This window comes from Uloborus diversus, chromosome 9 (assembly GCF_026930045.1).
Source record: "Uloborus diversus isolate 005 chromosome 9, Udiv.v.3.1, whole genome shotgun sequence".
In the NCBI taxonomy this organism is placed as follows: Eukaryota; Metazoa; Arthropoda; class Arachnida; order Araneae; family Uloboridae; genus Uloborus; species Uloborus diversus.
The window spans coordinates 130,024,701-130,050,525 of NC_072739.1; the positions used below are offsets into that span (position 1 = coordinate 130,024,701).

The window sequence follows — 25,825 nt, forward strand, 5'->3', positions numbered from 1 at the left end:
AATTTATTGTAACTACATTCATTAATTTTTAATTAAAATTTTTACAAAAATACACTCTTATGTAGGTTAGATAAAATATTTATGAAACAACTATCTCAAGTTGAACATTTAAATAAGTCACAAATCAAAGGAAAAAGTTGTAAAACCTTAATCATGAATTTTTCCTTTTGAGCTCCACTGCAGATACCACTTTTGAGCTTAGCACGGCAGTACACTACTCTGCTGAATTTTAGATCTGCTCTATTTACTGATATTTAGATCTACACTACTTACGAGCGTAAACCAGTGACCGGAACAGTCTTGAAAAATTCCTCTCTCCTTTCCTATATGTTTTTGGTGTAACCTAGCGTGATCTGTTGCAGTCCGCTTGCAGGATTTGCTCACATCTGTGTGCAATCCATTTTCAATAATGAACAATCCTTTTCTTAACTTTTGCATGTTTTTCTATTTACCTTGTCATCGTTTTAGCTATATTTTAAATGTATGTGAGTGTTATTGAACTTTTTAAGCTATTGTGTACACTAGCATTGATTTTACCTGATTGCGGATCATCCGCTGTTAGTGTTCCACCCTCTATTCTGCGGATAATCGGGAGTTTACTGTATGAGCAGAAATTAATTTTTAGATACTTGAAGAAAAGAGTTTCGGAAATCCAGTCTAATAATAGAGAAATGTTAGAGTGTGATGGTTTTTTGAGCAATCGCATTGCTTATTGTTCTCACTTGACTGTTTTTGGCGTCCTATGATTTCCCCCCGTGCACTCTGCAGCACCACCATCAACCGGCCTCACGATGCTGCTCCTCTAGCGAAAACCATCTCCAGGTTGCGTCTATATCCAACATACACACACCTGCACACGTGCACACACACACTCAAACCTGCACACAGACATACATCACACACTCATGCCTGCACACAAACACACGCATACATACATACACCTACACACACTCATGCCTGCACACAGACATACATCATACACTCATGCCTGCACACAAATACACGCATACATACATACATACACTTACACACACACACTCATGCCTGCACACAGACTCAAATACACATGCATACATAGACATACCTATATAAACATACATACCCACACACTCATGCCTGGACACAAATGCAGGCTTACATAAACACTCACACACATACTCGTGATCGCGAGAAACATAATTTGAAATCAAAAAGCCAAAATTCAAATTATTTTTTTTATTTATCTATTTATTTATTTATTTATTTATTTATTGTGCTTTATTTTCTGCATTAACCAAATAAGCGAGTTTGTACAATAAATCTAAAATACAAGAAATGAAAAAGTGAGAAAAAAAAGGAAAAATTTGCTGGTTGCTGCTCTTTACCTTCCCAGGGCAGTGTTAGATTTGTTATTATATTATAAAGGAAGTAAAAGAATAGGAATGCATTGTTAAAATTTGAATTTTTGTGTAGCCATTCTTGTTGCTGTTGCAATTTACATCTTGCTTGCTGCATTCTGGATAGCTGGAAAATACTTGAAAAGGTAACTTAATTTGTGTTTTTTTCTTTTTCTGCTGAATTATTTATAAAATCAAGTAAATTTGCAAATTAGCTTTGTTACAATTTTCTTAATTTCTTCTTTTTTTTCTATGTTAAATTATTTCATATAAAATTTTCCCATTATGATCCTTTTCATCAATATAAAGCTATTTGCTTTGTAGAATCTTATTCTCTGTCAAAGTATTACATTTGTCAAAGTTCTGAATTTTCTTATTTTTTCTATTTCAGAAAAGGAATTTTAAACAGTCTTTTTCACCGAAATTCTCTTGATGTAAGTTTTGTAAGTGTTTTTCATGTTGTATAATCTGTGATTCTAAACATTAAGACCATGTTTATCAATCATGATAAAAACGAGTTATTTTAGTTTTTCAAAGCAGTAAAAATTGTGATTGATTTCAGATTAGTATGACTAGAAGCTGGCTAAAGAAGTTATTTAAAAGGAACAATTTGCTGAAAATTGTGCATTAAACTTTAACGAACAGTGTATGGCATGAGTTTTTGCAATTACTATTTTAGTTTGATAGATAAAAGGCCCAAGTGTGGAATTTTCCTCCACATCATAGTTTCAGTTCAAGAGTTAGTTGATGCATTGTAATTTCTTGGTGTCAAAAGTTTAAGTATTCAGTTATAATTTTGGGAAAAAGGGAAAAAATAGTGAAGGTTCTTGAAAATTATGATTCAATTTGAAACATTCATTCTACAGAAGCAATTTTCCATTTGTTATTTATTGCTCCATTGAAGTAATTTTCAAGTCCTCCTGGACATGCTGGATCAGGGGTTGCTCGACAGCTTTTAATTTGAACTTTAATTCCAAACTTTTGATTCATTTTTTTTTTTACTCCAGTGGCCCTGTACTTACCACTGTTTGTTGTTTGAATAGTTGGATGGGAGCTCTGATTTTTTGATCCAGACCAAGAGCTGGGCAATCCCTGGTCCATCACCCCCAAAGCTATTGTTTCACTTGGAGGACTTTGTGACCATGAGCATATTTAACGTCCCCCAGTTGTCATTAATGAAGACGGTGAGTCTTTGACTGGCTAGGATCGAAAACAAGACCCACCGGTCAAAAGTCCAATGCCTTACCGATTTGGCCACCTCAGCCTCTTTTGATTCATATTGCAAGACAAGTTTTACATCAGTAAAGTCGTTAAATATTTTTTGTTTATGCTTAGCTCAGGCCTTCTTTTGAAGGAAAATTAGAGACGTATCTAAAAACATTATATTAAACGTATCTTCAGTGAAAAACTTTTTTTGATTGTGTTTGTGTGTGCACATTAACATAAATGGCATTTTGCTGCTATTGTAAAAATTGTCATAATCATGTCTGTTTCATGTTTTATTATTATTATTATTATTATTATTGTAGGACTTAACTGCAGCTTATTCATCCAGTTCTGTTGCTGAAGAAAAAAAAGCTTCCCCAAAGCGACTTCGCTCTTTAGACACTGTTAGAGGGTATAGCATTTTTTTTAATGCATTCAATAAATGTATTGCATGTTCAAAATAGGAAAAAAAATTCATTTAATAAATAATTTTTATGGATTTTAATACTTTTAATATAAATAAAGTGTAAATAATTTAATTAATAAATTTTGAAAATAGGAAAAATATAAATTTTGGAAAAATGCCATTTTGCAAATCAAGGTGAACCAAAATTAAAAAGTTTATGTTTAGGCATTTCATTTATTTAACATAATTTCACACAGAAATAATTTTTAGTTAGTGTGACATTTGCTGCTGCAAGTGTTTTTATAACTTTACTATCTATTGCAGCAGATTTGTTTCTGAGGCATCGTTCTGTTTTAAATCAAACAATTTATTGCATTTGCATTCGTGATATTGCAGAAAAGTTGATGTATATGCAGAGGATGGAGAGAACATCCCGATTTAGAAAATCCTTACAACGAAAACAGAAATAGATGTTGTTTATCAAGCAAAATTGAAAAATGTTCTAACTGTTTTGAATGTAATAGCAATAAATTTTTTGTCTATTACTCTCTTTTTTAAAAATGTAATAGCAGTTGTGATTCACTGAAATAATTGTTGAATAAAGAATATGTAGAATATTAAATTACTACAAATTGGGATGCATAGTTAGCTGTTCTGTTTTGATGTTTAGATGTTGTTTATGTTGTATTTGGGTTTATAATACTGAAAAGAAGTTGAGAGGTTTAAAAAACTTTAGGAACTATATCCAAATTTAATTTTTTTTTCATGAATCCACCGTGAAATCCCTCAGATCAGCAGTTGGGAAACCCTTGCTTAAACTGTAATCATAAAACCAACTGCTAAGTGCTTGTTAATGCAGGGACTCTTTAGCTTTTTTAGCTGTGGCATTAAAATTATGGCTAACTAACAAACATATATGTTTCTTTAAAAATCATAAATGCTTGTCAATTTTTTTTTTATCTTGTATTAAAACTAATTAGTTGTATCTTTTTTGTGAGCTGTGTTAATGAAAAACATTTTAATGGATTTTGTTTTGTTTTAAAATTTTGTATACATCACATGCTTTCAAAAAACAAATTGCTCCGTTCAACATTTTGTGTTACTTTGTATATGAAACCAAATACTTGTATATGTTTAAGTTTATTCTCTATCTGTAACCCTTTAGTCTATCTTTTCTTTCTAGTATTTCTCTTGTGCTTATGATTTTTGTAAATTACGGTGGTGGAAAATACTGGTTTTTTCATCATGCTCGTTGGAATGGCTTAACTGTAGCAGATCTCCTTTTCCCATGGTTTGTTAGTTTCTGACATTTTAAAAAATATCAGTACAAAAATTTCTTTTAACAAATTTACACAAATCTTTATGAAATTCGTGCATCTGTAATGCTGATAAAACAGCATACATGCTATTATTTGAAAGTTATGAAAAAATTACTGCTTCAATAAAATATTTTACCTTTTGGTAGATTTGCTCAAAATTGTGCATTGTTCTAAAATTAAATATTCAATAAGTATTTTGTTGTTAATTGTATCAAATATAAAAACAAAAATTTGTTATGTGTTAGTTCTTGTCAAGAATTATATAGAATATAACTTGAAGAGGGGGGACCCCTAATTATGAAATTAATATATTTAATTTAATGTATTCAATATTTTTCAATTTTAAGTTTATTTTTCTTTAATCTCATTCAAATTAGGAACAGTGAAAGTGATGCTTATATTCTTACTATATTATTAATAACTGGAGATTTCCAATAGGAAAAAACAGAATAATGTTCTTTTTTTTCTTTGCATTAAAAACAAACAAACAAATGAAAATCAGTTTAGAATTTAAATAATTACTTGTAAAACTTATTGTATATTTGCAATTTGATTTTAATGTTCTATTTGAAATAAATGCCAACAACAAATTTCAATATTTTTTCTAAACCTGCTACTAAATATTTTTTTTTCCTTCCTTTAGTGAGGAATTTTTATTGTTTTTAGAAAGAAAGAAAAGTAAGGAAACAAACCAAATGTAAAACTGTGAAATAGACTCACTCAGTGGCGAGCCCAGAAATTAATTTGGTGGGTGGGGGGTGCATTTTCTCACTGTGATGAGAAATGCTTAGTCTAGAATTGCCATTCCATTGTGCAAAAACCAAAAAAATAATGTCTTTCCGTTTTCTTTCTTCTATTCGAAACTGTTCCTGGATTGATTTTTTTTTAATGAAGATAAAAAAATTCCGAAGATTAAGTAACATTTAAGAATAATAAAGATACTATAATAACAAAAAATTATACTTACCAAAATTGATAAAATCTTCATTGTAAGACTTATAAAATTCATTCGGCAATTGAAAAAAAGTATCAACGTAAAAATGGTTTAAAAAGTGCGAGCATATCAAAATGAAAAAATCTACTTCAATTTTCTCCAAGTTATATTTGTTCTCGTTTTTTGTTTTTAAAAAATGACTAAGATACTTTTTCTTTACTAATAATAAAGCTGGAAGTCTGTCTGTCAGGATCTCTCTCTTTCCGGATCTCTGTCTGTCAGGATCTCTGTGACGCGCATAGCGCCTAGACCGTTCGGCCTATTTGGCACAAAGTTAGTTTGTAGCATGGGGGTGTGCACCTCGAAGCGATTTTTTGAAAATTCAATGTGATTCTTTTTCTATTCCAATTTTAAGAACAAAATTATTGTAAGATGGATGAAAAAATTAGGAAATTACCATAACGTGGAACCGTAACATGGGCACAAGCCAATTGGCGAGATACAAAATTATCATAACGTGGAACCGTAACATGGATACAAGCCAATTGGCGAGAAAATTCACCATACATTATTTGTAAATATACAGGCGAACCAAAAGACCTTTTAATTTTTCTATTACGAGCAAAGCCGTGCAGGTACCACTAGTACTTTAATATAGCTTCATCCATATTAAAAAACAGCCCTTCAAAAGCAGTTCACAGCTTCATGTACTGTTTCTGTAATAACATTTTCTCGTTTCTGAAAACAATCTTTCAACAGTACTTATTCAGGCAAGTTGACATTTTTTTTTAAAGAGCTAATGGTATTCTAAGAAATATCTATGACACACTCAGATAAAAATTTTATAGTAATTTATTTAGTCTGTTGTGCAAATAATTTACTTTTCAAAGCTGATATTCCGAAATAAATATGCACGTTTTGTTTCAAACTTATGGCCTACTTGCAATGCTTTTGTAGTTTTGTCAAGTTCCAATGTGCACAATATTCTTTCTTTTCTTGCCTTCATCTGTATCTGTGTAATGCTTGTCTTTCATAATGTTTCTGGTTCTGTCCTTTTGATATCATAAGCTTTATTATTATTATTATTATCTGAATTTATTTAGTTGATTACTATTTCTTTTATCAATTATTGTTGGTCCCTGTGCTTATAAAGTATATAGGGTTCATTTATAGTAATTGCAATACTGGAGAAGCATTTAATTTTAAACATGATTTTAGGACCCTATAGTTCCTCAGAGGGAATTAAAGTCTCGCTTCATCTATACAGTAGGCGCCGCTTAATGTGATCACAGTTAATGTTTTCACTCGCTTAATATTATATATCAGAATCACGAAGTCCCGTAACCCTTGTATATTACCATGTGTTAAAAAAATTGGTTATTGTAACCAGTGCTTTCATTTATTGTTATCACTTTTTCATAAAATTTCAATTTTTTCTCTTCAATCAACAGAATTACAAAGGCAAATCCTGACAAGTATTTTCCGGGAAAACAAGTTCAGTAAAGCAAAGGATTTTTTCTCCCTGCTTACACTAAAAACTTCACTCTAAACGGTCAATCATTTTAGAGATGGAGAAAAAGCGCAATGATGTAACTGTTAAGGGAAATAAAAATGACATTTTAAAACGCTTTGCCAATTTAACCATGATGAGTCACGGAAATGCTGCATAGAAACTAAACATTTCCTAGACATTTCTTTGTAAGTTACTAAAGATAAGGGCGAGATTGAAAACAAAGTGAAGCTAAATAAAAAATTTAAACAATAAGCGAAATCATGCTGGAAAAGATGGTGAAGTTGAATCTGCTTTGAAACTGTGGTTTGCGAATGTCAGTGACAAGGATGCGCTAGAAGGAAGTTCGTTAATGAGACAAAAAGCAAAAGATCTTGCTTTTTAAATGGGAAAAAAAGACCAACTCTGTAGCAACGAACAGATGGTTTAATCAATGAAAAAAAGAGCTATTCCATTCTGCTAATTTAGTAAGTTGTAATTTAAAACTGCATTTAGTTGAGTCATTGTAATTTTAACTTGCAAGTGTAAAAAATCAATGCTTCATAATTGAAAAAAAAATCGTCATTTTGTGTGTCCAGGATTATATTCCGTTATTGTTATCAAACTGTATTTGTCCCAAAGTGATCACATTAAGCTGCACCTACTGTAGTTAAGTTTAAAAATTTCCCTTACAATTATTATTTATTAACTTATGAGAAAAGTGAGAGAGCAAAAAAACTTTCGGGATCCAATTTGATTAAAAGTTCAAAAAACAGGAAAGTAAAAGTTTTCAGTAACATTTTCGATTTAGCTTGAAATTGTTTTACATTCTCTTAATTTTTTGTACTTTTTTTTTTGCTGAAATCTTTTGTTACTTAGAGCTAGAAATAATTTGGTTTTTGGACCAAATGTAAAATTGTTGCAAGCAAAAATTGCACACATTAATTTTGGAGTTTAAAGAAACACTATTTTTAATCCAAAAAAGATGCAAGTGCAAATTGTAGTCTGTATTTTTTTTTTATTTATTTGTTTTGCATCATGACTTGCTAATGAAAGGTTACATTTTTTTGGTGACTTTTATAAGTCTGGTAAATTGCTTGAAAAAAAAAGAAAAGAAAAAGAAAACCTTTACATTTTCCAAAAAGCTCTCCCAGTAGGTCTTTTGTTACTGACTTTGCAACACAATTTTTACTTAAACATTCCCATGTTCAAAATTTTAAATATCACGATCTTTCAATTTTGTCACTTTTTTATTTTATCCACAGAATATCTATAGTAGTAATGATATTTGTGAACTATGGCGGTGGGGGATATGAATTTTTCGATCATTCAATTTGGAATGGCTTATCTGTTGCTGATTTAGTGTTTCCATGGTTCGTATTAAAAATTTCTTAAATATTCTTTATTTTTTAGAATTTTTTGAGTAACTTTCTGTATTATATACACAATGATTTTTATTGAATATTAATCTTGTCTCCTGCCAAGCCGTTTAAAGTGACCAACTTACTAATTTTGACGCATCATTGAAACTGTCTGAATATAGTTTAAGTTAGCATTTTAAATTTTCTAGTAGAAAGAAACCATCTCTCAGAAAGGCCTAAAGTTAGACCTGTAAATAAGTGAAACTTTGGAATTTTGTTTGCATAAGTATTTTAAAAATATTAATACTTTTAAACTACTTCTTATAATTAAGCTATCCTGTAATCAATCTTTTCATCATTGTGTCTAGATATGCTAATTAAAAGACATAACATGCACTGAAGACATTAAAGTTATTATTAGAATGGGGTTGTTTCCAAAATTTTAAAAGTTTTTTTTTTCTGAAAGAGCATGCTTAAAAACATAGGATCTGACCATTTTTAAAATAATTTGTTTACGTGTAATATTAAAAAAAAATTACTTAAATCAGTGCGCTTTCATTGTTTACGCTTCTGTCGTGTGACATCACAAATGATGAAATGCCATTCAATGTTGCCATTCACAGAACAAAATATTTAATTCGCATCTTTACTCACGTGTATTGGCAACAGGGTTGGCAAGTTTCTGCCGAGGTGGTTAAAACCACTGGCAGAAACCAGTTAAAACCGGCATGGCAAAAACCACTTTCTGCCACATTTACGGCAGAAACTGGTAAAAACTTACAATATGACAAAAAAATTAACTAATGACATACATTAGAAAATGCATAGAGAAAATAATTAGTTGTTAACCAAAGCAATTTAATTACAATATTATCAAAATTCAAAATCAAATGCTAAATTTTTTGGACTCCGTAGTTGCCTCTTAGAAAAGGTGGTTTAAAAAATCTAAACAGTTTCTCAATTTAATAGGCACAAATGAGAAACTTTAGAATATTCTTCAAACAGAAGAGCTAGCAGGCAATGCATCAAGGAACAAGCAATGTTTGTGAAACTTTTTTTTTTTAAAAACTGATCCACCATGTAGTAATTGGGGTAATAGTAAAAATTTGATGGGAAAAATAAGTTTTGAGAAATGGGGCCTATTTGTTTTGCAAAGCTGTGATAATAGGTACAAAATCTAGCTTAATATTGGCAAAGTAATATTCTGGCACTTTCTTCTTGAAGCACATGATAATTTCAATCACAAGCAATTTAGATGAAGCATATAAGCGAGCATATTACAATCAGTAATGCCGATGTCACTCCTCTTTCCTATGCACCCATATGAATTTTCGTCCTTTGTTAGATCAATCCAAATGTTAGGAGCATCTGCAGTTGAAAAGTTCCCTTTCCGAACTAAATCAAGGGCACTGGAATAGGATTTTATTTTTTAAAATGATGACAAAGAAGTTTCATTTTTTACTTTATCTAAACAAATATCATTTAGTAATTACTTGAGTTATTAAAGAAGCTTTTAAGTTCTTGCCAGTTTCTGCCGGTTTTTACCGGTTATAACCAGTTTCTGCCACTGGCATGGCAAAAACTAGTTTCTGCCAGCAGAAAGCCAGCCCTGATTGGCAACGATATGGTTGATAGCAAGTGTAGAGCGCAATATTTAATTCGCTTCTTGATTATTATAACGTGGTAAAAAGATGTGCCAAATCGCACCTTTTGTGATTACATAAAGACCACACCTTGTTTACAAAATCGGACATTTAAAAAATTTATTAAAAAATAACTGTTGGGAAAATGAAAGTATTTTCTGGGTCCATGTTATTTTTTTACTCATTCTATCAATTTCAGTGACTAAAAGTAGTACTTTTGACTGAAGGAAACCACCCCCATTCAATGCACTACAATTTCCATAATCCATTGTCTGAGGGCTTGCATGGGTTCATGCATATACAGGTCTAATTTCATATTATTCTAAGCCATAATTTATTGCTTACAGCATTTTGAAATCATAACTCTGTACTTAAAGGTGCTAATGGAAAAATGTGGAAAAATAATTTTTGAAATTCAGAGGGCCCTGAAGCTAATATTTCTGAATTAATTTTTGAACAACTTTGAGAAACTGATAAACACCTTTTTTGTTTTTCAAGTTTCTTAAATAGATTTTCTCTCTCTAATTGTATAGAGAAATTCTGTATTAGTTATCAGAAAACTACTGCTAAAAAGGAGCATTGTAATTTGTAAACATTCATGTTGAAATAAAACTTTTCAAAGTATTTTTTGAGAAGAATGTTATAAAAAGATATTTGAAACACGTTGTTGGCATTTCTTTATATATATATGTGTTTGTCTGTGTGTGAATACTGATTGCAGAATAAATTGAGCTGAAATGTTAGTTTTGCAACAACACAAAACATGTTGTTTATTTTTTTTTTTTCAAGGCTCTATTAAATGCTGTCTTAAATTTGAAATATTATTTGTATTAATTTTTATACTGTAAAATTAAAAGCTTAAAGTGAAATGATCATTTAACATGACAGTAGGTATGTAGTAAGTTAAATTGAACTCTTTAATTGAAAACTGTTTATTATTTGTAGCTGATACCGAAAGTACTGGTATTTTACCTCTTGCAAAATTGTAAAATAGCTCAAAATACTGGCATTCAGTATAGCAGTATTGCAATCAATAGATGAGGCAACAGGAAATATTCCATTTCATTTACTTATTCAATCATTTATTAAATCACTCATATATGCATTGATTAATTAATACGCACATTTACCTTCATTCACTTATTTTTTTATTTGTTCGATATTTTATTTGATCATTTATTTTTTCTCATACTGTAGTTAAATAATTTATTCATTTATTGTTTCATTATCTATTCATCAAAGAATCATTCCTTTATTTACTCGTTCATTTTATCAAAAAAAAATTTAATAATCACGTAGAAAATATTTCATTAGAAAAATATTTTATTTTTCGCTTTGCCCCATGAAAAAAAATGCTTTTTTTTTAAGGTACAAATTACTGCCAAAAATTAAAAATAATGTTTCAATACAAGGGTTATTATAAAATTATTTTTTTTTTTTTTCATTATTAACTTTAACTTTCAAAACAAATATCCAGTTTGTTCTTTAAAAAAAAAAAGTAAGTTACAGTATAAGCCCGATTAACCTCAAGTAAGGGACTTGAAAATTATTGTTAAATTGAGGAGCATAAACATTCAATGCAGTTAAATCCAGACCAGTGAAATGTAAATTGAATGTTAAATTGAGAAAATTGCTTGTTGGCCAAAAATGCCAACTTCAATAGCTCTTAGTCAAAAAAAGTACTTAACACATTCTTCACAAAACACCTTTATTAGCAACACTTAGGCGCTGCAAAACAAACACATGCACTATACCCTCAGAAAACAATTCTTCCACTCACAGAATTAGCTTTCTGTTATAAACTTGGACCGTGTAGCGGCGGTTGCAGTATATATGATAATTTGCATGAACATCACTAAATGGGGTATCGTTAAATCAAAGCTGTACTGTATCGTAACTATTTCACTCTGCCTCACATTCCACTCCCTATATAGTTAAAAAATAATTATTTCACAAAATAATACTTTACTTTCATGTTCAATTGCTTTCAAATTCAATGGCACTTTAAAAAATGGAAATATTTCGTGTTCTAAAAATTTACTGGTTGACTTGAGAAAAAATTGGAAGTGGTAGAAACAGATGGATAGTTTAAACCAGTTTTGGATGACCAAAACTTTGTTATACTTCTTAAAGTTGTGTCTGTCATCATTAAGAAGTTATTGCATTTTTTGTTGCTTTAGTTTTTTGCTCTTGTTGAAACATTAAGCTCATATAATTAATTCTTAACTTATAAATCAAAAATAAATCTAAAAATTTTTTCGCAGGTTTATTTGGATGATGGGAATGTCCATGGCTTTCTCTCTAAGGTCACAATTGAGACAAAAAATATCAAAGAAAAAAATATTTTGGAAAATTTTGAAACGATCTGTCATTTTATTTGCACTGGGCATCATGCTGAACACATACTGCTCAGGTAATCATCGTTCTAGTTGAATGTATTTTGAGTATCCTCTTATGTATAATAGCGAATTCACTGATCGAGTAACGCTCCTGATATCCCCAACAATCAAACTTGCACCACGACATGATAATTTGATGCTATTTTTTGATAATCTTTGACGTGCCAGGAAACTGACAAGGCTGAACTAGATCCGGTAACTTAACTGTTTTACTAGTAAGACTGCTATTTAAAGAGAATGAAGGAACGAAAAAGTAGTCAGCAATGAACGCTATCTACTGGAGTTTAGTGTTCATCCACTGGAGTTTGCATTAAAGTTTCAACTATCGAAATATCACCAAGCAGACAATTGTTTCATTCAAATATAGAAGCAATCTTCACCCATTATGCCTTGATGGGCGATTTTCTAGTTTTTGAGTAAACATAGGAGACATTTTCCAAATCTTGAGTATTAATTTCTGACCTTGAACATTAGCTTATCTTTACTCATCATAACCAAGACTGTAACTAGACTTTTGTTTGGGAGAGGATTTTGCAAAATCAATAAAATTTGATTTCATCTATGCATTCTATTGATTTTTGTTATATAGTGAAATCTTGTTACAATGCCAAGGGACCGATAAAAAATTTCGTTGTAACAAATTATTCATTGTAACAAAATCGTCTTAAAACATTCTGTATTTTTTATAAAACTTTTAAATTTGAAAATCTGCAATCTAATGTAACTCAATCTACAACGTTTACCGTTACTACAGAGCTAAAATATAATTAAACTCATTTATTCTGTAGAAACAAAGAAAAAGTATTGAAAACTGACCTTTTTTCATTGGTAGTCCTCATAAGATTCTAATTTATGAACACAACTTATACTAAGCTCAAGAAAAGTTGAAATCTTTCTGACCCGCTTGCAAATTTGCAGGGTACCTCATGTTTGGCGTTCAAAAATCAACTAAGGATAGCTAAACACTGATTTTTGCTATCTCACATTAGCTAACATTTCAGCATGAACTGATTTCCACCTTGAGTGGCTCTCTTTTTAAAGTACAAATTTCACGTTATGACTTGTGAAAGTTGGTTTTTAGTTTTCGGAAACAGCATTAAGTAGAAAATATTCAAACTGAGGTTGAAAAAAACATTTTGTTGTAACAAACTTTTGAAGAAATTCATTTCGTTAAAACAAGATTTTTTATGCATTATCTTAATGGATTTTAAAATGGGACCAAAAGATTTGTTTTCGTTGTAACATATATTTCATTGTATCGGTATTCCTTGGAAGGGGATTTCACGGTACGTCTATATTTTTTAATGATAGGATGCTGCATTAAGGACATTTAACTAACAAATAAATGCAAAAAACATGGCGTACTTATTAAATGAGTGAAAAAATCTTATGTGTATGTAACATACTTCACTCCTGTCAAATATTTGATTTCTTTTTAACAACTCAAAGGAATAGATGTAAGTACTCATATACTCACATGTGGAGTAACATTTGTTAAATTCTAATTTTTGATTCTTATTAAATATGTTAAATATAGAGTTTGGCACTTTCAAATGTAAAGAATTTTGATGTTTTTGTGAATGTCAGGCATATGAAATGTGAATTAGGAAAAATTGTTTTCCAATAAAAGATGTTACCAATAGCTTTAAAAAATACTGTTACGTAAAGCACTGAGTTTGCACAATTCTTCAATAATTAAAATTTTTGTTTTCCAAAAAGTTGAATGAATAAATAATTTAATTAAAAAGATTTTTTTTTGAGTTAGTATATATAAATTATAACTAGCCACCAAGGCAGATAGATTAGCTGCTTTTTGCAGCAAGCTAGCCGGTATTGATGGACTGTTTATCCAATTCTATTTTATTACTCATGTTCCAACTTGCCAATGCCACATAGTCAAGTGAATTAAAAGTTTTATACACAAAATATTTTTTAAACAAAACAACATACCCTTCTACATTCGCTGATATCTGTTTCCTTCTGACCATTAGCACTTAGATACTGAGATTTTGCTGTGCTCTCTTTTCATCTTTGAAATCCAACATGGTGTCTATTTCAAAAAAATTGCCGTAAACCTTCAATTGCATGTCAATGGATCTACATCATTCAGTCAGTAAGGCCTCATGTTACCTCATTGGCCTTTTGTTTCCATTATTAAAAATAATTGCTTTCCTCTCAAAAACTGTGATTCGTTCATTTTTTTATGATATCTCTTGTTAGATTGATCTTTTTCCTTGCTAGTTTGATTACCATAACAGTGGTCTTTTATGAGGGACACGTAGTTCTCCTTCACAATTGGCGTGAACGCACTGTTGCACCGAAAACTTACCCCTATCTTTGTTTACCCTTTTTCTAACTCTCATTGCATATACAAATTGAAAATTGGTTAAAAGTATTGAAAAATCTAACTATATCTTGCATATTATAAAATCAAAAATGAACAATTTTCATTAAGTTCGTATAATATAACTTGTATCATCTAAAAACACTAGAATGTGTCACCATTGATATGAACTGTAAGACTTTTAAATAACTGATAAATGTTTATGTAACAACTTCATACCTTGAAATATTTTATTTGTGTTATTAATTCTGAAGGTTCTAAAGGTATTGATTTGAGTAAACTACGAATTCCTGGAGTGCTTCAAAGATTTGGCATTTGTTATTTAATTGTTGCAACTGTGCATTTGTTCTATGCTTCAGCAGATGGAATAGAGGTATATGTTTTTAACTATATGTTTTATCAATAAACATCAACACTGTGTTTTGTTTTTCAAAATTCATTTTCTTGAAAGGTTTTTAATTATTGTCTTTTAAATTTTTTTTATTTCAAACACCTTTTTCAGTTATAGTTTTTATAGTATACGAGGACTGTTAGAAAAAGTATCTGACCTTTGCTGAAGAAAAAAGACTGGCAAATCTGGAGCATTGGAAGCCTAATCACTATAAAAGTAATCCCTTTGGAATTCCCCACACTTCTACGGGCAGCGCTGCCATTGTTGGAAGCGTTCCGAGAAGGCCTGTTTCGAAATAGAAAATTGCTCGGCTGTTGCTGCAGCCCTAATGTCCTTCCTTGTCTAAAATATTGTACCTTTCTATTGCTTCTTGAGTTTGAGAACAGCCTGAAGTCGATAGGCACCATATCAAGAGAGTAACGAGCCTGTTCATAATCCTCACCAAAAGCCATCTGCATCTTCCGAACATGTTCCACTTGAGTGTTGACCAGTTTCTGATGAAAATTGATGCAGCAGCACTATTCCGGTTATTCCCTCAATTTCCTTGAAATTAAAAAATCCAATAAGAGCCCTGCACATGGTCTCAGTCAAACTCTTTGCCTGCAGCTTAATCTGTTGACAACCGGGGGAAAATTTGAGCATGCACACAAAGGTTCAAGGTCAGCTCTTGCAAGCAAGCTTGGTTCATATCAACTAGGTTTTTCCAAAAAAAAAAAAAAGTCGTATACTTTTCTAATGGTCCACGTATATGTATGAGAACCTCTCTTTTTTTTAAAAAAACTACTATACATATGAATGTAAACTTGCTTTCAGACTGTTTAACTAATTACTTAATGTTGTTAGTGTTTTCATACAATCTTTGATAACTTACTTTAAACCAAATCTGGAATAGATGATTTGCATACTTTTGGGCATAATTTGTTTTCTTGTACTATTTAAGTATGAATTAATGTTTGCACTGAACAGCTAAGATTGATTTCAAAAACATTGAAAATTTCAAAATTGAAAGAAAGGGGAGGGGAGAAAAGGTCTAGCTCGGAACATCAATAAATTACTTATGATACGTTTGAATTATGTGAAAGTTAGCTAAATTTTAATTGTGTTTTCTACGTGAAATATATTTTTCTTGCATGTGGTGTGTGTGTGTGTGCATATAAGTTATTTAATTTAATCTTGTGATGTTTTTAACCAGCTGATTGCCATCTGGAATTTAGAAACATAAAAGTGAACTCGTGAGAACTAATTTCAAATCTTTATGAATTTGATGCTATTAGTACCTTATTAATTGAAGGGTTCATGGCAGAAATATGACAAGCCACAAAGTGAATTTTCGAACAAAATTTTTGTTTCTCATTACTAAAATTGAAAACAACATGGCAATGGATTACACCAATTGAAGAAAAACTTATCTGGTTTTAGTATTGCAGAATATAGAATGTATAATACCTTTGAAAAATTCTAGAAATATTTTTTATAAGTTGGAAATTGGCCTACTGAAAAATTCACATCATGTGGCGTATCACATTCTTGCCCTGAACCCTTCAATTGTAATATTTTACTACATCAATTATCTCACTGGTGTTCACTTTAAATAGATTCTGGCATCCATGTTGATTTGATCAGATTTTTAACTAAATAGATGTCAATGTTTTTTATTTTTTCTTTTCATTTTTGTAGACTGCTTCTCATTTCCAAGACCTTTCTCCTTATGGTGGCGAATGGCTAATTATGTGCTCTTTTCTAACACTTCATATTTTAATTACATTTTTGGTAGCTGAGCCCCAGTGTCCTCGGTAAGTGTTTATCGTATTTGCATGTTTGTATGCCTTCATACAGTGGAACTTCGGAAATCCGAATTTGCTGGAGCCGAGTCTTGTTTAGTTTCCAGAAAGTTCAGATTTAGGGGATGAAATATTTTAACACTTTTTATTAAATTAATAGTAATCTGAAAGCCTTTGCCTAGGAGTTTATAATAAAGCAATTTTTATCCTTGATAAAGTATAAGTGCTAAATTTGTTATAATAGCAAAATGTAGTAATGTTCATGCATTGCTGGTGTCATCAAACCAACATGTCATGAAACCAATTCAGTTCCTTACATCAACGAAAAAGTATCAAATTCAGTTGCACACAATAAGGCATAGAGCTGTGTTATACATTGTACTTAAATGTTTACTAAGAGTAGCTTTCATTAAAAAACTAACTTAGCTTTTGAATCGTAGGAATTGGTTTTTCCTTCCTTCAAATCTAGTTTTTGGCCTTCACATTGAGGGAGGAGGGTAGAGAAATTTCTGTTAAACCAGTTTTAGTGCAATTATATTTAATTATCTTGAATTTGTTATGTAATCCTTTTCTTTCAAAATAAAGTAGATGCATTCAAATGTAGGATCTCTTTTCTTTTTTTTTCCAACAGAGGATACTTAGGTCCTGGTGGGCTGCATGACGGAGCAAAACATTTCAACTGCACAGGTGGTGCTGCAGGTTTTATAGATCGACTGCTGTTACAAGAATCTCATTTATATCAACATCCTTCTTCTAAAGTAAGTGTGGTAGACGGTAAAATTATGAAATTTAACTTTGACTCAGAAACAGAACTTTAACTTCAACTTCAAGTGTAAACTTTAACTTTCATTCAGTGTGATGCTTTACAAAAATGGTCGCCATTGCTCCGAGAGACGTTTGTTGGGTGTGTCGCATTTGTGCTAGCTGATAGATTGGTTATGTCTCCCACACAAAAATGTTCCGTGACAACAATTTGCTGTTCCTATTTTTACATTGTCTTTATTAAATAAATCTTTTTTGCTTTTTCATAATAATATGTGTTATTTTTAAGAAGTGTTCCCGGCACAGCGGTGATGCATTTGAGAGGTTCACTTAACATAAGCAAGACATGTGTTGAAGTTATTTTAATTCATCAAATTTTAAAAACAGAATCAGCTTGATTTCAAGCTGAGCACATCAGAACCTTGATTAACTGAGCCACCTTCGGTAAATTTCAATTTTCAGATAAAAGGGGGACACTTAAAATGGCTGTTCAGAAACTGTTGAAATTTCAACTCTGCATTTAACCACGTACATATTTGCAAAATAATTACTACTCACACTTCCAGTCCTTGCAGAATGAGATGGCATGGGTACCATGGATAATGAAAATTGCTCATAACACAAAAAAGGCCTAACATGAGGCTGCTTTTGTGTGTCGTTAGGAGTAATTTTTCAACTTAAAATTTTGAATTTCCAAAAAAAAAATTTCCAATACACGCTTCTTGACACTTTCATCTGAAAATCTTAAATTTTTTCTTACTCTGTCTCTCTAGATTTAGCCAATGAAGGGCACAGAAAACTAACCACTTGTTTAACTTATTACTTGCATCAGATTATTTCTCATTACAATCTCTAGTGCTATTATTGTGTTATTTGAAATTATTGTATAAAACTAAGTTTTACATGATTATTACTGTACTAGAATTGGCAGAAAAACTAGAAACCTAAAGTGTTGATCTCCCTTGCTGCCCCCTGATCCCGGGTGAGGTGTCAAATATATACATACTCTCATTAAAAACATCATTTTAGCTATGCAATTCACGGAGAAAACTTTACTTTTTATAATTTTAAGATCTTGTTTTTATTGTGTGGGAAACCATCATTCTGTATGGATTAACATATTTTGATCACAAACCTGTTACAAACATTACAAACATATTTCTTGATTATTAATCATTTCTGACTAAAGAAATGAGCATTTTTTTTTTTTTAAAGTTTTCAACAAATATAACCACTTTACAAAGGTAATTTTATATTTTTTTAGCCTATATACCAATTCACATTACCTCATGACCCCGAAGGTATTCTGGGATTTCTCACATCAATATTTCTTGTTTTCTTAGGACTACAAGTAAGACATTTTTTTAACAATTGTTTCTTTTTTTGAATAGAACATGCACTGTATAAAACCAGTTATTATTATAATCTTGTAATTTGTTTCTGTTTTTAAAATTTTATAATATTACAGCAAATTGTATTATATTGTATTTAGTCAAAGTGTTAGTTCAAATTTTAGATGTATTGAAAAAGATTCAACTGCTTAATTATATTGTTACATAGCTGTATTCTTTAATGCAAACACTAGAAGCCGATTTATAGGAAAAAGTAATGCAGTGGAACCGCGATTTTTTAAGTGAAAATTAAAATAAATGAAACTGTAAGTCATATAATATTTTTCCTCGACCTCTTAAGAAAATTTTTCTAAAGTAGGCCTAACATGAGGCTGGGCCCACTTAAAATTACTTGCCGACCTCGGCCCTGATTCTTTACTAAATGTTTTAAGCAGGAACTGCAGCAGAATGTCCCAGCTGAAATTGGTAAGTGACGATGGCTCTCAAATCTGAATTTTCCATGTTGAATTTGGAAGCATGTTTTGGCCAAACATTTTAAGACTCGAACTGATGTTTTACCCTTGTGACAGCTATTTTATTGTATCTCTGTAAGGTGCCATCAGTTACAGGAAGCTTTTTATTAATTTTTGTTGCTGTGTGAGGGCCTAATTAATATTGAATGACATTTGCACAGAGTCATTACAAATGCTTTGACATTTTGTAATGTGTTCTATCACTCATATATCAGCAGTAGCAAAATTTAATTTTATTACTATTGCATGGGACAGTTGGAATTTAGTTTCTCATTTTATTTATTTATTTATTATCATTATTATTCAATTTATTTATTTATTATTATTATTATTGTTTTTTGTGTCTTAACATTTGCTCACTAATAATCTTATTAAGTTTGAAATGTGTTTCTCATATTTTAGATTTTTAAACTGATGATAAAAGAAAATAATCATACCATATTTATCGTTCTGTACTAAATGTGAAAGTTTTCACACTATTGTGTTATGTATTTGATTTCAAAAAAAGCCCTTCTTTCCCCATTCATTTAAGCAAGCTTTAAGACGTAAAAAGTTTCAATTTCATTGGTAAAATTTAGTAACATTTGTAATAAGTTTATAACGCTCTTGAGGGAGCATCACTCAGATTTCTGATTGATTTATTGTAATTTTTGTTCAAACTGTAGTCAATAGAAAAAAGTTTAATTTAGTATTTTTCACAACAAATTTTCCCTCATAAAAATAGCTCTTTCTATTTTATTTGGATATTCTAGCATTATCTTAACTCCTTCTTAAAAATGTATTGAAAAGCTGTTTGGTGATTTAGATATGGATTTGTTTTTAGATTAGCACTAAAATGTAATTATTTTGCATACCCAGCTGTGTTATTAAAACTTTAATAGAAATATTAGTAGAGGTCTGACTAAAGTATGATTTAATTTCTAACACAATTAAAATAATCTTAATTGTGTAAAAAAGTAAAGAGTCAAGGACTATATTTGTATCACTGATGGGCTGTCCAAGTATTTTTTATACCTTTAAATACAAAACAGAAAAAAAAGTGTGTTTGTTGCACTTAGGCAGAGCTTGAAAGAGGTTTTTTTCGTCAGGGTTGGAAAATAGCGACGTAGATCAGCAGTGGACGGAATTTAAGGATAAACTTGCTAAAACCGTTGGGGACTATGTTCCATTTAGGAGAAAAGGTGTTAGTACCAAAATTTGGCCCATGTGGTTCTCCAGGGAGACTAAAGAAGCTCTTAAATATAAGCAAGCCACTTTTCGTAAGTTTAAAGAAACTGGTCAGAGTGCGGAGAGGCTCCAGTATGGTAAGGCAAGGCGAAATTTTAAGTATTTGGTACGGATTCAGAAAAGGGAATTAGAGCAAAGGCTGGCAGATGACATTGATGGGAACCCTAAGAGGTTTTTTGCTTACGCTAATTCTGGGAAAGCTCGAAACAGTCAAATTGGGCCTTTGGTTGATGAGTATGGAAATTTAATCCAAAACGATAGGGATATTGCAAATGTTCTAAATAACTTTTTTTCCAGTGTGTTTAACGATAACTGTATCTCAACAGTTGACACTAACAAGACACAAGCTATTATACAGCTTGAGGATTTGGTATTTTCCAGGGAGGAGGTTTTATTTCATTTGAAAAAGATTAAAGCAACTAAAGCTCCGGGACCAGATAATATCTATCCAAAAATTTTAGTTGAATGTGCAGAGGAATTAGTGGATGTTATTTTGAATATTTTCAATGCTTCTTATAACTCGGGGACGGTGCCAGAGGACTGGAAGCTGGCTAACATAACGCCACTCTTCAAGAAGGGGTCTAAAGGTATTGCTGGGAATTATAGACCTGTAAGTTTGACTTCGGTGATTTGTAAGATTTTCGAAACTTTGATCAAAATTAAGATCATGATGTTCTTAGAGACTAATAGTCTGTTGACTAGTTTGCAGTATGGTTTCAGGAAAGGTAAATCCTGTACTACTAATTTATTGCATTTCTACGACAAGGTTACCTCAGCTTTAGATAACAAAAAATGTGTGGATGTTGTTTATATTGATTTTCAGAAAGCTTTTGACAAGGTACCGCATGTTGCTCTTCTCAGCAAGTTAGCTGACATTGGAATAGGAGGAAAAACTTTACTTTGGGTTAGAAATTGGCTTACTGGTAGGAAGCAAAGAGTAGTTGTGAGAGGAAATCATTCTAATTGGAGTGATGTTTTAAGTGGGGTTCCTCAGGGATCAGTTTTAGGGCCTCTTTTGTTTATTATATTTATGAATGACATCAATGAAAATATTTCTGGAAGCATGGATTGTTTTGCTGACGATGTAAAAGTTATGGGGATTGTCGAAAATGAAGAACAAGTAAAACAGCTGCAAGAGGATTTAGATCATATTACTAAGTGGGCAGATAAATGGGGTATGGCAGTTAATGTAGGGAAATGTCAAGTGCTACACTTAGGTCATGGAAATAAGCGTATGAGATTCGTTTACAGGGTTCAGTCATAAATCAGGCAGAAAATGTTATGGATCTGGGTGTCTTTATAAATCAGGACTTCAAGTTTAGTCAACAGTGCAGTATTGCTAGTAACAAAGCCAACAAAATGCTTGGGTTCATCAATAGATCTATTTCAAACAAATCTAAGAAAGTTCTTCTGCCTTTATATAGGAGTTTAGTAAGACCTCATTTGGAGTATGCTGTTCAGTTTTGGTCGCCTTATCTGAAGAAAGATATTTTTGTATTGGAAAGGGTTCAAAGAAGGGTAACTAAATTAGTAAGGGGACTCTCAGATTTAGATTATGATACCAGACTTAATAGGCTTAACATGTACAGCCTGGAGCAAAGGAGAGTCAGAGGGGACATGATTCAGTTATTTAAATTTATCAAAATGAAAGATGTAAATGGATTAAATTTTTGCGGGAAAAGCAGAACAAGGGGTCATTGTTTTAAGCTATTTAAATCTCAGGCTAACTTGGAAATCAGGAAAAACTACTACTTTAGCAGGGTCGTGGGCACTTGGAATAGCTTACCGGAAGAGGCGGTAATGAGCAAGGGAGTGGATAGCTTTAAGAGGGCCATTGATCTTCATTGGGGACTAATTAATTGACTAGGACCAGCCTAGCTGGGCCCAGAGCCTGTTGCTGGTCGTCACATTTGTATTTGTATTTGTATTAAAAAGTGAAAAAATAAAAGTGAAAAAATAGAATATTTTCTTTCTTTTTAATGGTAGAACTCTTTAAAGATTTTAATGCTGATTTTCCTTTATTTATCAAGTTATTTGAAGATGCCTATAATAGTGCTCAATGTATAAGGATCCGAATTACATGTACAAATTTCATTTTGCATTTAATTTTGAGTTTCCAATGCTTGACCTTTGTTTAAAAAATGATGAAAGTTTCAAATAAGCTTTCTTTCCCCCACTTTTTATTGGTGCTTCATTTTTTTTTTTTTTTTTTTTTTTTTTATTTCTTACAGGCAGGAAAGATTCTTTTATGTTACAAAGATTGGAAAAATCGTGTAACTCGATGGATGACTTGGGGTCTCACCTTGGTACATGTTTTTACTTTATTTATTGATCGTTCATATTTAATGTAATTTATTGTAACTCTAAATTGAACATCATAATTTTGAAAGTTTAAAAAGGTTTACCTCATGGGGAAAACTGATTTTTTCTTTTTCAAAAAATTGTAATCAATACTTTAACCAACTATTAACTCAGTCTTTGCGTTTTCCAAAAACTATTTCTAACCATTTATTTGTTAAGATGTTTAATAGTTATTTTGCAGAAGTTATAAGTAAAATATTTTTAGAAGAAATCATTATTTTTCCTCTAAGATATTTTAAAGTTTGCTATCAAAATTATTAAGTTTAATCATTTTTAATAAAAATGATGCCAAACTTTTAAGTTTTTGAAATTGTATGGCATAATAACTCCAATAAAATCTTCAAACTACCTAAGAACTGCTTAAACTATTCTTACTTTTGTTTTGAAAAAGAGTGTTTGTAATGTTTAAAATATTCTTTAATTTTTCATACATAGGTAGTACAACTTATCTTTGTAGATTAAATATGAAAGAATAGTGTGATGTTGCATAAACTTGAAAAATATATTGCTTGCATGTTTTTCCTGCTTTGAAATAACCACTCTGTCATTTCAAAAGTTGATTGTTGGGATAGATACTTCTTTCATACTATTTATACACTGAAGTTCATAGTTTTTTGCATTAATAAAGGAGTTCCTTATTGTCCTGAAATATGTATGTGACATTTTTGTAAGTATTAGTTATATAGTGTAAATACTAGTTATATGTTGTATTTTAAAAAAAAGCAAAACTGTTACTTCCTTATAAATTATGGATACTGCATTTTTAGTATAAATAGGTTGATAGCTAAGCAAGCAAAAATAAATACAACTTTTTAAATAGTTACATAAACTAATCTTATTTTCATAGGGAATCTTAGCTGGTATCTTATGTCTTTTTTCCAAGAATGATGGCTATATTCCAGTAAATAAAAATTTATGGTAAGTTGTTTTCTAATCCTGTTTCTTTGTGTTAGTTATAGAATTCCATTCCATAAGTTTATTATGCTTTTATTTTCAAATTCCAACTTCCATAACGCACAGCTTTGCAAGGAAAAATTGTGTGATGTTTAGTAGTTACTAACAGGGCCTTTGAGAGGGCTCAGGAGAAGGTATTTGCCCCCCCCCCCCCACAAAAAAAAGAGAAAATTTTAATCTTAAGGCCCATTATTATTCAAGAGAAGCCCATTGATTCCCAAGGTTTGAGAAATTAATGTACTTACATATAGCATGTGGACGTAGGTTTTGTAATTTTTCAATATGATACACCTTGACTATATACCCTCTAACTCCCTCCTACCCCACCCGTCCCTTAGAAAATTTTACTGGTTACTAGAAATGTTGGGGGACAGTACCAAAAATGTTTCTTTTTCCCGTGTTGATGCCAATAAAAAATCAAAATTTTATTTCTTGATTCTCTCCGTTCAGCTATTTTGTTTTTAGACACTATTGGCTCATTACTTATATTATAATATTGTCATATTTTTTTATTAATGGTGTATTAGATTTTGAGTGGTATTATGATAGTTCTGTTCCATGTTCTTCTTCTTGCAATGCATAAAACCGTTTCTACTATACTGTTTAAAGCATCCAGATAAAACTAAGCAGTTTAGGCTTTGCTTACAAAGAGTATAGCAAATTACCCCCCAACCCCCGCCCTTGTTATTATTATTATCATTATTTTTATATGTTCTGTTGGGCAAATTTACAGCACAAAATCGGAAAGGTTACTTATATTTGTGCAGTATATATGCATTTATAACAGTTGCGCATTCACGGAGGGAGCTAAAGGGTTTAAGCCCCTACTATAGGCAAGAAGGAACTCAGAAAGAGCCGTTACCCCTTGACTAAATCAAAGAGAATGCCAAAAATTGGGTTTTTGCCCCTTAATTTTGGAAATTTTACAAAATGGTTGAAGATTACTTGTTTTGAAACACGGTTGCTGCAAAAATCTTTTCCCAAGAGACTTACTTATCCACCATTGAGGTTTTTCTTTTTTTTTTGAGCAATCACGATTGCTAATTGCTTTTACTTGACCGTCTTTAATGTCTAGTTCCTTTTGTTGTGCGATGAGATCATATCAATGAAGTTATCGTACCAATGACTAATTTCATTAGTGCCTTTTTGAGTTGCAGAGTTTCTTTGGAGTCCTTTGCAGAAAACAATACCTGTGGTTGAAATTATATCTTTTTCTTTCCTCCATGGTGATACGAGGTGTGACTAGAAAAAAACCGAACTGATGCTATAAAAAAATTTTATTTTCCATTATTTACAATTTGATGTTATCTCCTTCAATGTACTCTCCTCCTCGGTCTATACACCGCTCCATACGAATTTTCCACTGTTCATAGCAATGCTGCAGATCATTTTCGGTAAGTCCATACATTACTTCCGTCGCTTTTTCTTTTACTGCTTCAACACTCTCAAATCTACTTCCTTTCAAAGCTGACTTGACTTTAGGGAAAAGAAAAAAATCACAGGGGGCCAAATCAGGGGAGTAGGGTGGATGGTCTAAGGTGGGAATGTTGTGATTGGCTAAAAACGTCTTCACTGACAACGCATTGTGAGCTGGGACATTTCATGTGATTCAAACTTTCATGAAGAATCTGCCTAACACTTTCCTTGTCAATTCCTGTCAACTCAGGCATTGCTCTGAGTGTTAAACGGCGATCTTCTCGAACAAGTTTACCGATTTTTTCAATGTTTGCATCAGTTTTTGCTGACAATGGTCTGCCAGTGCGAGCGTCATCACTTGTGTCTTCGCGGCCATCTTTAAATCGTTTAAACCACTCAAACACTTGTGTTCGCGATAAACAATCATCGCCGTAAACTTGTTGCAACATTACAAACGTTTAACTTGCAGATTTTCCAAGTTTGAAAAGAAATTTGATGTTAACACGCTGTTCTTTCTGTACACTCAACATTTTTCCGACGCACAGACAAAACGTCAACTACTTAGAACAGACGCCACGGGCAGACTGAGTGC

The 25,825-nt window shown here is 31.4% G+C and overlaps 1 protein-coding gene across 2 annotated transcripts in view; it reads left to right on the forward strand.

The window, feature by feature from the left end:
* The window catches only part of LOC129229645 (heparan-alpha-glucosaminide N-acetyltransferase-like), a 41,259-nt gene that overhangs the window by 11,638 nt on the left and 3,796 nt on the right, over positions 1-25,825 (forward strand). The window contains exons 4-14 of one of the 2 annotated variants that reach the window (XM_054863998.1): positions 1,453-1,522; positions 1,768-1,819; positions 2,906-2,994; positions 7,996-8,103; positions 11,999-12,147; positions 14,732-14,850; positions 16,546-16,661; positions 17,281-17,407; positions 18,676-18,762; positions 22,734-22,808; positions 23,711-23,781. In XM_054863998.1, the coding sequence (XP_054719973.1) occupies positions 1,453-1,522; positions 1,768-1,819; positions 2,906-2,994; positions 7,996-8,103; positions 11,999-12,147; positions 14,732-14,850; positions 16,546-16,661; positions 17,281-17,407; positions 18,676-18,762; positions 22,734-22,808; positions 23,711-23,781 (1,063 nt within the window). The remainder of the gene's footprint in view (positions 1-1,452; positions 1,523-1,767; positions 1,820-2,905; positions 2,995-7,995; positions 8,104-11,998; positions 12,148-14,731; positions 14,851-16,545; positions 16,662-17,280; positions 17,408-18,675; positions 18,763-22,733; positions 22,809-23,710; positions 23,782-25,825) is intronic. The other variant, XM_054863999.1, reaches the window with a different exon arrangement.